Source organism: Sceloporus occidentalis, unplaced genomic scaffold, assembly GCF_023333645.1.
Source record: "Sceloporus occidentalis isolate IW3139 unplaced genomic scaffold, rSceOcc1.0.p SCAF_3, whole genome shotgun sequence".
Taxonomy (NCBI): Eukaryota; Metazoa; Chordata; class Lepidosauria; order Squamata; family Phrynosomatidae; genus Sceloporus; species Sceloporus occidentalis.
In genome coordinates, this window is record NW_028316983.1 from 199,838,927 (window position 1) to 199,853,690 (window position 14,764).

The 14,764-nt window shown below is 39.9% G+C and overlaps 1 protein-coding gene across 1 annotated transcript; it reads right to left on the reverse strand.

The window, feature by feature from the left end:
- Positions 1 to 1,616: 1,616 nt before the first annotated feature.
- On the reverse strand, positions 1,617 to 12,296 carry LOC149317325 (DGAT1/2-independent enzyme synthesizing storage lipids-like). Its single transcript, XM_089518868.1, has 6 exons — positions 12,041 to 12,296; positions 9,788 to 9,952; positions 7,876 to 8,069; positions 5,197 to 5,257; positions 2,386 to 2,525; positions 1,617 to 1,727 (listed from the first exon to the last, which is right to left on the reverse strand). The coding sequence occupies exons 1-6, from the start codon at positions 12,294 to 12,296 to the stop codon at positions 1,617 to 1,619; spliced, it is 927 nt and encodes a 308-aa protein (XP_089374994.1).
- Between the last annotated feature and the right edge of the window lie 2,468 nt (positions 12,297 to 14,764).

Genomic DNA, 14,764 nt, shown 5'->3' on the forward strand with positions numbered 1-14,764 from the left:
AGTTTCCATCAATACCAAGAGAATTGAATAGTGAACAATGAAGTTATGGGGAGTTAACAACGCCTATGCAACTCCTATGCACTGTGTGAGCTGTCTGAAAGAGATTTGGGAACTTGGACGACATAGGTCTAGTAGTAAGCCTTAACTGTTTCAGCCGAGAATGGTTTGCATTGTCTGCAAATCTGTGAAACCAGTTAGGTCACATGAAACTCCAACTTCATAGTTTTTTGTGGGTTTTTTGGGCTATGTGGCCATGTTCCAGAAAAGTTTCTTCCTGATGTTTCGCCAGCATCTGTGGCTGGCATCTTCAGAGAATGCTTGCCTGGAAAGGACTTGGGTATATATAATGTGTGACCTGGAAAGGCAGGAGTGATTTGCTTGTGTATTCTTTTTGTTGCTAATGTCTGCTTGATAGTGCTCATTGTCTGGAACATGGACACATAGCCCAAAAACCCACAAAAACCCACAAAAAACTATGGATGCTGGCCATGAAAGCCTTAGATTTTACAACTCCAACTTCATTCGAATTTTCAAATTCAACAACACAAGGAAAAATAAAAAGGAGAGTGCACTCTTAATATTGGCCTATACTCTTTAGGTAGCCATACCAGTATTATGTTACTGGTACAGAATTTTGGAGCACTAATCATCAGCATCTATTTTCTGTTGCAGTCATATCATATTTTGATGTATCCTTATTTCAAAGGCAAGATAAGAATGAGCTCTATGCAATTTCTGTTTATTCCTCTCCTCATTATATGAAATGCTAAAGTGGAAAAATTATAAAGAAAGAGAGAGATTTTTCAGGCATAATGCTAAATGGCTCTAGCTAGATTGATATTATGTTTATTTGAATAAAATGAACTATAGTGTGCAGAAGCTGAAAAGAGGGTTAAGACATAATAGATACTTGTGGGTCCGTGCTGATCTATGTAAAGTGCTTGTTGATGAACTAAGACAAAAATTAGGAATTCTGCATTTATACATGCTACTTTATTAATTATATAATCAGCAAACTATGAAGCTGTTATTACCAGCAACACATATATTTATATAATACTTTTTTAACCTGGCATTATTATTTTCCTGAATGCGAAAAGCTTTGTTTTCATAATGCTTTTAGCTAGCAAACTTCTTCCATACCAATCCACCTTCCCAAGATATCAGTTGTAGAAAACAGACCAGTATCAATATGTTAAAATAAAAATAAATTAAAATTCTATGAAAACAGCAAGATTATAAGAAAATACGGACAGAGGGGCATCTGGCTTATGGAGTCTGATAGCCACCAGTCAGAGTCAGGTGTAAAAGACATGTTTTGAATGAAAAAAAATGTGGGAGACCCCTTTACATGCAAAACCCTGTTTCTGCTTGCTTTTATTTTCAGCTTCTGACATTCTTTGTTTTACTGACATAATAGCTGGCAGCTGTGGGATTTTGTTGCTGGGATTATTAAACAACTGGGAGTTAGAAATCCTTGTTGATCAAATTCAGATCTCCCAGATTTACTAGTAGATTCTGATCTAGCTTCTTCCCACTCCTGATGTAAGGCAGCAGAAATCAAGTATAGCTATTAAAAATGCAGCAGACCATGCCATATAGAATATTCAAGGTGATCAGTCATTCTTTGCATAGCTATGATTATCAAATCTTTCCAACAGAGCTCTTCTTATGCTTCCTGGGCACCTTTGGTGTTTGTCTATTAAACTCTGCAGAGCAATCTTTGCCTGTTGAGAGAAGAAAAAGTATAATTCAAGTTTTATTTAAGTAGAAGGTCTCTTTCAACACAGCTGGAGTGCTATGATCCCATTTTAACTGACATCCTATTCTATGGAATCCTGAAATGTTTAGTTTAGAGAGGAGTATTTAGAATTCTGGAAGCAAGCATGGTGTAGTGGTTTGAGCTCTAAACTATGCCTCTGGAGACTAACCCCACTCAGCCATGGAGACCCACTAGATAAATGTGGGCAAGTCACATTCTGTCAGCCTCAAGAGGAAGGCAAGGAAGAGGAATCCATCTAGATAATCCTACCAAAATTACTAACCATAGCCACAGATTATTACATCACTAGATTTCATATTGCTTAAACAAAATCCATAAACAGTTCCCAGTCTTTCAAAATATCTTCAATTGGATTATCATTTATATCCCATGTTAATTTGGTCATTTGGGCTAACTCATCATTTTGTCCATCATTTTCATGTTAATGATTTTTTAAAAATTGACAAAAATGCTCTGAAATAATTGTTTAATTAATCTTTGTAATTGCATTTTAGAACATTTCATTATCATTTTAGTGGTAAAAATAATGTCTGAAAATTCTAATTTGCAAAGGGATGTGAAGAAGCAGTGGGATTTAAATTTTCAGGTATGAATTTGCTTACCTTTTTGGCCAGCTCTTCTACAGTTATATCTGGGTCATATGGAATAGGCTCTCCTAGGTATGTACGCCATTTGACTGGCCATCCACCATATATAAAAAGAACTGGCCATCGGATAGATTCATATAGCTTTTTCAGTATTCCTGTGTGAGATTAAAGTCAAGTGATATATCAACATGTACATGACAATTTTCAAGTTAATGTTTAAAGAAAGAAAATTATAAAGTGAAAGAATAGATCCTAAGTTTGTATATGTTATAAAACAGGGCTGGGAAACATTCACCACCAAATATTATTGGACTGCAGCTTCTGGCAGTCCTCACTATTGGGTACATTGGCTAGGTCTGCTGGGATGCATTGCCCATCAACCAACTGGATGTGTTAATGTTTTCCACTTCTGTGAGCACCCAGCTTTGTCGACAGTGGCTATCCAGCTGGTTACAACAATCCCAGAAATAAGTGTTATCATACCTTCTCTCCTACATTTTACAACAACTCATATACAGACACATACTCCCTCTTACGAACAGATAGAACCATCTGACTAGTAGCCATTGATGGTTCTAGCCTGCATGAAGCCATCTAAGAGGGGATACAGACGGGGAGAAAGGAGTGCAGAGATACCGCACCTTTCTGCTCCCAATAGAGGCCACAGCAACCAAATGGCGTGGCCTGTGGAAGCTCTAAAAAGAACCCACTCTCGGTGGATTCTTCTTAGGGTGCTGTGCATGTTGATGACGTCCGTGTGGCGCTGCACCATTTGGACATGTACCCCACATACATCATCATGGCGGGCTCTGTATGGATGGGGGCAAGCCATGATGGCACCCGTGGTATGTAATAGAGCTCAGGAGCGTGTGGATGTTCCACTCTCCTAAGCCCTAAAATTGGCCCCAGGCCAGCGCATAGCACCAGTCTGTACCAGGTCTATGTTTGCAGTCTTCACTGCACATCTTTACCATCTATGTTTTTATAATCTGAAGAGCCTCAGATGTTGGAATATTTCATTATAGGACCTTGCTGTAATGGTGCTGACTTTTCCACACCATTTCCAGTCCTACAATATTGTGAATAAAGTTAGAAAGCATTAGTCCCTGCTCCCAATACATATCCCAGAGAGACCCCACTGTTCATATCCCTCGATTGCAAATATTAATCATTTATTAATCATTCATTTCAAATATGTTTTCTTCTTTTTAAAAGCAAGTCCCATTGTCCCCCTGCCTCAGCCACTGTTCTTCCTCTTCACAGAACCTATTATTAGATTCTACAATAGCCTGCTGTGATGTGTTAAACAATCATTTTGCAGATAAAATCTCTCAAATAAGAGCCAACTTATTTGGATGCTGATATTATAGCAGAGGCGACAGGTGAGGTGTCCAGCAACTCTGTGAATAAGACTATACTGGATCAGTTTGAGTCTGTTAGTACCAAGGACATCGACAAGCTCCTTGGTAGTGTGGAAAAAAAAATAACTTGCCCTCTTGATCCTTGCCCTTCATGGCTGGTTGTCCAAGGTGGTGATGCTACAAGGATGCATTTGAGACACATTATTAACACATCTCTTAGGGAGGCCAGTTTCCATCTTGTGCTACTGCTACTGAAAAAGCCTTCTCTAGATCCCTTGGACATGAATCTTCCATTTTAAGTAAAGTGATTCAACTCCAAGTGGTCTTGGATGAAACAGATTATCTGGATCCATTTCAAACTGGCTTTAGGGCAGGATATGGAGTTGAGACTGCTATGGTCACCTTAGTGGATGATCTTCATCTGGGTATTGACAGGGGAAGTGTGACCCTGTTGGTACTTCTGGATCTCTCAGCAGCTTTCAATACCATCGACCATGGTACCTTCTGGAACACCTGGGAGAATTGGGAGTCACGGGCAGTGGTTCCAATCCTTTCACTTGGGCAGATTGCAGATGGTGATGCTTGGGGACAGTTGCTTCTCAAAAGGGGAGCCCAAATCCAGCATCCATCAAGGTGCCATTCTGTCCCCAATGCCACTGGGAGAGATCATCCGGAGACATGGGGCTAGGTGTTATCAGTATGCTGATAATACCCAGATATATCTCTCCATGCCTCTCTCCTCTAAGGATGACTAAGGATCACCTCTCTCCTCTGAATAAATGTCTTAATGTGGTAATGGACTGCATGAGGAAAAACAGACTGAAACTGAATCCAGACAAGATGGAGGTACTCATTGTTGGGGCCACTAATCTGGGTATGGAGATGTGTCTGCCCCCCCCCCCCCACATAAGAGAAATACCACGGGACCTCAAGTCCTATTGTATTCAATGGTGGCGCACTCCTGCACGCCATTGATAAAACCAGGGCTTGCTTTCCGCATGTGCGCTGTACATAACACATTCATTCTAAGATACAAATGTAAAAAAAATTATTTCTGAAGGAACATATGGACAAAACCTTTTTCCCCTTGATAAAATTACCTTGTTGAAAGTGAAAGTAAAGGCCACACACTCTTCCCTTTATCTAACAGAATACAGTGGATGTGTGATATCCACAAATTCTTTATTCACAAATTTAATCATCCACAGCTTGAAAATATTTTTAAGAGATATAAATTCCAGAAAGCAAACCTTGATGTTTCTATTTCATAGAAGGCATGCGATTTCACTATGCCATTTTATTTCATAGGACTTGAGCATCCACAAATTTTTATAGTCACAGAGGTCCTGGAACCAAATCCCAGTGGATATCAGGGGCTCACTGTGTCATAAAACCTTAGTGACAAAGACCAATTTCTCTTAAAATTAGATCAAAGGACTCTTAGACATTAGACAAAACATTTTACCTGTTTTTCCAGCAGTCCTGTACCCCTCACGAACATTCTGTGTAAACATGGGAATTATAGGCTGGGGTGAGGGAGAAAAAGGAAAGAAATCAAATCAAGGGGGAAATTGCAGCCTCATCTTTAATTTTTTTAAAAAATGATTGCAGCAGTTAAGGGACTGAAGAAAATTGTAAACTAGTTACAAATCTGTGGTCCAGTCTTAATTATCAGAGAAGCTTCTCTATTGCTCATCAGGTAGTTTGGTGAAATAATAAAACATGGTTTCCCCACATGCTCAGGATTAGGCAGTGATGGAATGAGGAATAAATACATCCTGTGTATAAGCAGAGCAGCACAGGATGAATCCATATGGACCTCTAAAATCTTCAAGGGAGGGTTTACTCTCAATCCTATTGCCTTTTCAGGCACATTTTGTAGGTTCAAGGGAGAAGGACTTCACAGTGGCTTATCCCAGAATTTGGAAGTCCTCACTAGGGAGGTTAGAATGGCGCCATTCTTGGTCTCCTTCTGCCAGTGAGTGAAAACTTTTCTAAGTTCTCAGGCTTTTAAGAATTGACTGCAATAGGTTTTTAATAGATTTCTGGTTTGTTAAAATTATAATATTTAAATTAATTTCAACAATCTAAAGATAGTTTATTTGTTTTTAAAATAACACACACACAAATACACACATACACTGATTAATGTTTCTGCGTGTTTTTAATCTGTACTGGTTTTAATAATTTGTAAACCACCTAGAGTCCCATTATTGGAAAAATATGGGATATAAATGAAAATAATGGCTGGCATTCTTTAGTGTAGTTATGAATTTGTAACTATTCTATATTCAACTAACCCTTGTTGATGTTGTATGCCTTCAACTTGTTTCTGACTTATGGTAAACCTAAGCAATCCTTTCAAAGGGTTTCATTGGCAAGATTTATTCAGAAGGAGTTTGGCATTACCTTCCTCTGAGGCTGAGTGAGAGTAACTTGCCCAAGATCACACAGTGGGTTTCCATGGCTGAGCAGGGATTCAAAACCTGGTCTCCAAAGTCACAGTCCAACAGTTAAACAACTACATCACTACTAATGTAGTATAGATGTGATAAATAACAACAACACACAGGGGCAAAGAGGAGAAAAATATTAGTGCATGAAGCTCAAGGGAAGAAAACCAACACAATGAGAGAAAAAGAAAGAAGTTGAAACTGATAAAAAGTGAATTAAAAAAGCAAAGGACCTGTATCACCCCTTTGATGACTTACTTGAAAGAATAAAAATCTTCCAAGGGAGAAGGCAGCTGAAATAATGCTATGATTTGGAAGGAAATGAATTTTCAGTGAGGAAAAAGAAGTGAAGAGATCTATAAGTAAGTCACAAAAAACAAGTTTTATGACCACTGGAACAACGGTTCCATATGGAACAGAGGAAAGGTCATGAGAGGGAAAACAGTGAATAGACATCAAATTAGGAGGAAGAAAATAAGAGAGAGCTACAGTGGTGTCATTAGGGGAGGTGCACTGGAGTGGCCCACATCTGGGTGACACCCCAGAAGAGGGGTGACAGCCAATTTAGCCCTCCTCTGACTACTGGGTGAGAAAAGGCAAGTAAGCCCAGTCTTAGTTTGCCACCACAGCAAAGGTCTCCTCACAAGGAGTCTACCACCACGGCAGAGGAGAAGGGATGAGCGTGCCCTTTTGACTGCCCCCCCCCCGGGTGACATTAGGGGTGGGGATCCATGGGGAGCTATAAGATGACAGTGGGATGTGACTGAGAAAAAATAAATAATCTAAAGAGAAATAACACAGCTAAAAAGAGCTACAGTAGTCCAGTGGTCTGAGTAATGGACTAAGGCCCGGTACAGACGGGCACAAAGTGCCAGCCTGTGGGTGGAGTCATGGCAGAGCAATTGCACACTATATGCCGTGACTCCGCTCCCTCGTGCCATGATGGCAAACTCCATTCTAGATGGCGCATGGCATCATGGCGTGATCCTGGTGCTGCATCTAGATGATGCGGCAGCAAAAGGGAGTCACAAAGCAGCACTGCCGTGGTTGTGATGCCCTTTAGAGGGCGCAAAAAGGAGCTGCATTTTGTGGCTCCTTTTTCCACCCTCTGGAGGCCGGATCAGGGCTGCAGTATGCAGTGGCCATGACCCCGATCCTGCCAGTAAAGGGGCGGCTGCATGCCGCTCCTAGGTACTGTTTGTACAGCCCCTATGACTCTGGAGACCAAGGTCTGAATCCCAACTGAGCCATTTAAATCCACTTGGTGACCCTGGGCAAGTCACATAGTTTCAGGCTCAGAAAACCCCGTATGGTAGCCTTAGGGTCACCATAAGTCAGAAATAAATTGCAGGTGCACAACAACAACAACAAAAACAAGAACAACAGCTATATTAGAAATCAACTAGAGGAGCCTGTCCCAGTCATCAATACTTACAAAGCCAGAACAATTGCACTTTGGAAAAAAAACAGGTCTAGTAAAAGGTTAGAATTACAAAGTCAATATTTTATCATCAATATGATTATAAAATTTTCAACTTTTGCCACATGGTTCATGATCCAGCAGCAAATTTTTATTTGTTTATATTTTATTTTATTTACTTATATCCATCTTTTCTCCCAATACAGGGACTGAAGGCAGCAGTCCAGAGCAATTTTTTAAAAATCATCCTTTTATGTTTCCCAGTACTAACCACTTTAGCATCTATGGCAATCCGAGCAAAACCTTTCCGTTTGCCCCACAGAATTTTATAAGTTTCATCACTAAATTGGGCTTCTCGTGTTCCTCCTGGTGAAATAGTCAGCAAATGACCTTCCTTCAGAATGCAAAGACATTCATCCTTTGTACCAGTCATCATTAACAATACCTCCAATAGAGTTGTAAGGCCTATAAGAAAGCAGTAGAAGAAAATAGTTAATAAGCAGTACATTACAATATTACATGCCAGAGGAATATTTTTCTATAAAATGCAATACAAATGCCTCATAAATTCCCTTAAGAAAATTCCTGGATGAAGTAATACAAAAACACATCCTCCTGAGTACACGATGAGAAGCAAAAATACTTGTAATACCAAAATAGAGAAAACATATCATAGAATCAAATAAACCTAGAACCATTTTAAAAGTTTTTGAGTTTGGGACTATTATCTTGACAAAAAAATTGAACAAAATAATACACAAGCATTTTGTTAAATGTTAAACAAGATTTGTTAAAGACTAGACATTGTTAATAGCTATTGCACTGATGTTGCAAAAAGAGTTACAGTACATGCTCAACTATAAGTCAACCTCATCTTTAAGTTAAAGTCAGGTTTTAGGGCCATAATTATGGATTTTGATATGACCTGTAGATAAGTTAATGGTAAAACTTAGGGGCATGTATCAAAGGATCTGAAAGATGAAGCAAAGGAAAACAATGCCAAAGAACTTCCAGCAGGCATAACTGTTTGTTCCCATACTAAAGGCTGGATGGATGAGGGAATAGAGGTGGGTCAGGCCAAATTACCCTCTTGCTTTTCACTAGAGGGTAATTCCTTTATTTATAAAAGTTACAGTACAGTACTTACATTGACCCATGGATAAGTCCACTCAGGGTGGGTTTTTTGTCAGTTGTTTTTATTAACATTTTTAGATTTATACATGAGTAAATACAGTATACTTCAGGGCTGGAAAGACCATTCAGCATCCATTGTTGAATGGCCAAAATGTATTACTGCTTCAGCTATGTAGGAATGTCTATTTTACAGACATCAACATCAAGAAAATGTACTTTGTGGAATCTAATCAGCATATATCAGTATATATGCCTAATCCTTCTATCATACATCCCTTTCCCTTTTGTCTTTTTCTTCTTTTTCCCCCTCTCCTCCCCCTGCCCCCCTCATATTTGTACTTTAAAAAACCAATAAAAATGTTTACTGGCTATGCTAGCTAGGGGATTTTGGGAACTGTGATGTGGAAAAGTCAGAGGGTGAGCATAGGCCCAAATTAAGGTAGAGCTATGCTCAAAGGAAACTACCATTGACCACAAAAATGTTTTAAACTTCAGTTATTTAGCTCTTATGAATCTCAAGGAAAAGCAAATTAAACAGTTATAGAGCATTTCAACCCTAGTATTGACTAACTGGCACTTTGTATTAATAACAGTACAAATCTGGAATATAAGGGAAAGGGGCAACATAAATAGTTTTTACTTGCTGTTTACTCGCTAATTTGTCATTATGGCTGAATAACTGCTGTTTCATAATTGGTTAAATATGTCCAATATACTTTTATGATATGCTATTATGTTGTAGTATACCTAGTAGATTTTCTAAACCTGCTGTCAATGGTCAGGTATGTTTCCTTTGGTGCAAGATTGTCAGTTTGAATAATAACATTTGCCTGGCATGTGGCTATCAATAAAATCCTACTTTCAATCTATTTTAGACTCTATACTGGAGCACACAAGGGGTAGATTTCTGTAACAGTTGTAGTTCAGAAAGGACCTTTTAGAAGCTCTGTTCTTGAGATATAATTCATTTAAGATGGGGAAATTCTTGTATGGCACCAAAAATTCCCTGGAGAAAAATAAGGAATACATAAATAAATAATTTATATCACCTGGCAACTTAAAGGCAAAGCGATCAACCACTGAATAACATTGTTTCCCCTTCAAAAGAAATAACCTTGATATAAAGAAGATATAGTCTAAAGGAATTGCAGCATGGTAATAAATAAGAAGTCCTGGTCCCTCTGGTATATTTTCTATGCCGTGCAATTCATAACCTGTTTCAAATGGAAAGCAAAATAATGTCACTGACAAAAATTAGGGCATCATAAGAACTTTTGCTATTACAAGGGATACTGGGGTGGGGGTGGAATCCACTAATTTTGACTAGGCCTGGCCCTTAAACATTCATAGGTATAAGTGAGCTATGAAATCTAGGCCCACCATGTCAGTACAATAATATTTACAGTACAGCCTCTATATCCGTAGGGGATACATTCCCAGACTCGCCATGGAAACTTGAACTTGTGGGCTTAATAGTAAACCCTATTGAAATGAATGATGTCTGGAGGATGTTGACCATAGAGTAGTGCTGGAGGTGCTAGATATTTCTAGAGAGAACACTTGTATGCATTTCTAGGTCCTCCAGCACTACTCATAGTGGGAGTGGACCCAAGGTCATAACAGAGGGAGGATGCTGCATCTAATATAATAGGTAGTTGGATGTGGGGTTTGGGGTGTGTCTGTCTTTAATTTTTATATTTATCCCATGCTACAGCACAAAATAATATTCTACTGACTCAAAGCTAATTAGCAGGAGAAAGATGCAAGGAACGAAGTGGCAATGAGCTACACTTCCTGAAAAATGCCTACAGTAAAGAGCTAAACCTTACTCAGATGTTCAGCCAAATGTGTGAATTTTCAAAGTCTTACACTATTTGTGTACACTGTATCTCTTCCATGTTCCTCTATAAGTCTGCAGTCTCTAACATGGCAAGGTCTGAAGGATACCATGATTACACAACTATAATCCAAATATAATAATCCAAATATTAGCTCTCCAAATATTTTGGACTTGACCACTGGTATTCCATTATTTTCCATGCTAGTTAGGGCTGCTGTAGGGGCCTGGCTATCCATTTCTCCACTTCTTTTCTAGATACATTCATTAGAATGGAAGCAGAACACCACATGTGATCAAGGACCTTGACAATGCTATTGTTTCCACACACATTCCCAGTAAATGGTCTGGTGTTAGTTATATAACCATGTATGGAAAAAAAATACCAATTTTGAGTAACAGCACAAATGCATTAATAACTGGTAATGGTTCATTGAAGCATACTCTTTCCACATGCCACAATATATAACTCTTCAGTGCACATCTTGAGAAGACTGCCGCTGGGCAGTGTGTGTTAAGCCTGTACCCAGAGGGCTAATGTGTCTATTAATATACAGCCCTATATATAAAATTTAATGTATCCTCAAATCAAACTAAAATATTTGATATACATACAGTCCGCCTGCCCCAACCATGGGCTTACCATTTGTGGGTTTGAGCATCCACAGGTGGCCTCAACCATTGTCCCTAATGACAGTGCATGCATGCAGCTACATACATGGTGTGCCACCATTAAAAACCATGGGATCCCCTGATTTTTGGCATCCGCAGGGAGGTCTGGAACAGACACATACACACCCCAAATATGAGGGGCAGACTGTATGTTACATAAGCAGAAGGGAAGTGATCACTAGAAAAGTCTAAAATATCTTAAACAATTCCAGAGTTTCCCATTTTTGTTGTTGGCCCAATTCATTTTATTGATCATTTCAGAAATCTGGAGATGACTAGCCAGGAGGTTCCAGAAAGACTAACCAAGAAATGGCTGGATAATAGAATCATAGATTTGGAAGCTTTCATAAGGGTCATCTTGTTCAACCTCCTCCCATGGATGAATACACATCTAAAGCAATCCTGAAAGATGTCTATCTTGCCTCTGTTTAAAGACATCAAAAGAAGGACAGTCTATCACCATAGGATAAAAGGACAGGCTCTATCTGCCATAAGAACTTTCAGAATAAGTGTTTGAGGTCAGAATTCAAAAGTGGAGCCCTAACCTGTGGCAAGACCCAGAGAACATTGTAAAATGTAGCAGTACCTGAATCATTTCGGGACAGAAAAAAGAATTCATTTTAACAACATTGAAAATTGTCACTGAAATTCAATGATAATAATTTCTGTGTAGATATCCACAGGATTGGACAATAACATCCTAGCTGACTTCAGGAAATAATGGTTGCTAGCTCAATGCCATAAAATACAAACACAACACAAAACAACCTTTAACAAATAAAGCCTTTCTTACCATGCCATACTCTTCCAAAGATGTCCCATATATATCCCAGAATTAAATATAATGTAACATCATATTTTCCCTTTAATTTGTGGATCTTCTCATAGATCAGGATGACAAAAGCAGAGAGGTAGACATAGAAAAAGAACCAGAGAGGACCTGCTATCGATGCCAGAAACAAACATATCACCCCCAAGAGAAAACATTCTGCCAAATAGGTTATTCCAATCCATTCTCCAAAAATGTATGATAGGTTTGTTGAGGCCATAGATACCTATCCTATGGTAGTGGATGCGTCTGTATTTTTTCCCTGCATGAAAGAACAAAGTAACATTAGCTACATTATTAAACTAGGAGATGGGGAGTGTTTTCACAGTATCTATATTTGCACAAATGCCAGTGGTGTGAAAGAGCCATTGTGGTACTACAGTCATATCCCAAAATGTCAAATTCATACCCTTTATCACTCTGCCTTTTTAAACCTTTCCTCATCATCTGAGCAAGTTGGTCCTGGGGAAAGTACCAGTCAAGTAGGAAGAATGAGGCATCTGGAATCTCAGGGTATGGGGAGGAGAGGTTTAAACCTTTCTATCCCCAAATATTCACATTGAGCTTGTTGTTGTTGTTGTTGTTGTTGTTGTTGTTTTCCTTCATTCTTGATTTATGCTGATAAGAGGCTTATCGCATGCATGTTAATCCAGTTTACCGCCATCCAGTTTAAAATTTAATTTGGGAGGCATCCTGATATTATCAGACACTTTTTACCATCAAATTTGCCACCTGAATACAGCCTGGGTCCATCCCTGCTTCCAGAGCTGCTCTGGCGACTATTTTCTTAACTCAGAAAACTGCTGGGTCCAAAAAGAGCTGGGAGGAGCAGCTCTGGAAGCAAGGAGGGACACGGGCTGTATTTGGGTGGCAAATTTGGTGGTGAGAACCATCTAATAACATCAGGATGCCACCCAGATTAAATTTTACACAGGATAGAGGTAAGCTGAATTAACATGCATATGATAAGCCTCTTAGGTGACCCTATTATGGAGTTTTCTTGGCAATTTTTTAAAAACAGTAATAGCCATATCAATGGCAACTATGTTTCTATATCACGTATCAATGCACTTAAGCACTCCCTAAGCTGTTTACAATGTGTAAGACAATTGCCCCAAACAAGCTGTGTACTCATTTTAGCGACCTCAGAAGGATGCAAGGCTGAGTTGACCTTGAGCCCCCAGCTGCTATTGAACTCACAACCTTGTGTTTGGTGAGTGAGTGGCTGCAGTACAGGCATTTAACCACTGTGCCACCAGGGCTCTTCTTCAAAGCAGATTTGCAGTAGCCTTCTTTTGAGGCTGAGAGAGTGACTTACCCAAGGTCACCCAATAGGTTTCCATGGCTAAGCAGGAATTTGAATCCTGGTCTCCCTGAGTCCTAGTCCAACACTCAAACCAGTACACCATGCTGGCTCTCGCCACTGAGGACAGGAAGAGATAATCTCATACATCTTGAGATATGGGAGGTGTGTGTGTTTGAGTGTTTGAGGTGAGGGGGTAGCTGTGAGAGGGAGAGGGGAACAGAGATCCATAGGAGTTGGCATCTCTGATCCTGGCTTTTACTTCCTTTGGCTTTGCCCACCAGTTGACTGTTCTTATCTGTGTGCAGAAGCAAAACTATTGCCCTCCTGTCCTGTGGGAGCAAAATTCATAATTTCCTTTCATGTTGAGACATCACATTCTTCTGTAACTTAAAATAAGTTTTCTATTCCACTGCAAGCAATGTTAATTTTTTACAAAATTTATGAAGCAGAGGTAGGCAACTGCCAGAGATTAATACAAATAAATAAATGCATTTGCCAGGGGTTGAGAGACTGCACTGACTCTCCATGGGGCCACTCATCTCAGTGCACCCATTAAAAAAAACCTAATGGGGGGAGAGAATGTCACTTTCCTCACCCTATTATAGATTAAATGCATATTCTTTTTCATTATCCTGGGAGGAGGGATAGGCTCAGTTCTCTCTTACTATGTTGTGTGGAACAAACATATATAATGCTACATTTTTAATTTGATTTGAAATCACATCCAATCAAACTGGATAAGATGGTGATGCCTAAATTTATAACACATCCCCATGTACACTGTGTGTTTTAATCAAATAAAATTAAGTTTATGTTCACTTGTATGCTTGTTACAATATCACCTGAAAATGGCTGGAGAGATTTTCACTGTATGTGGAGGGTATGTTTGGGATGATCTCACTCATGTGATGTATATAAAATTGACTTGGGCCCATTACAAACGGGCACCCTAGGACGGACTCAGTCCGTGCTAGGGTTAGAAAGGGGCGTCTCTTCCAGACGCCCCTAACCCTAGCACGGACTGAGTCCGTAACAAATGGCGGCGGCCGTTCCACACGGCCGCCACCATCTTGACGTAACGGACGCTCTGTGTCCACACGTCGCGCCCCGGAAGTGACGCCGCGAGTGCACGACTAGTGCCTTGCGGCGTCTTTTCCGGGGCCCAGGAAGGAGCATGATTTCCGCGCTCCTTCCTCGGAGCATCCAGGAGCCGCGCGGTTTAAAGGCTGCGGTTCCCGGACACTGCAAGCGGAGGCGGAGCCAGACCGCCCCTTCTCAGCAGTATGTAACCCGCCTTGGTGAGCAACCCTCGAACAGCAACCCCATCCACCCACCACCATTAATATAGAGTAGTGCGTTTGACAACTATTTCGGAGAGGTTT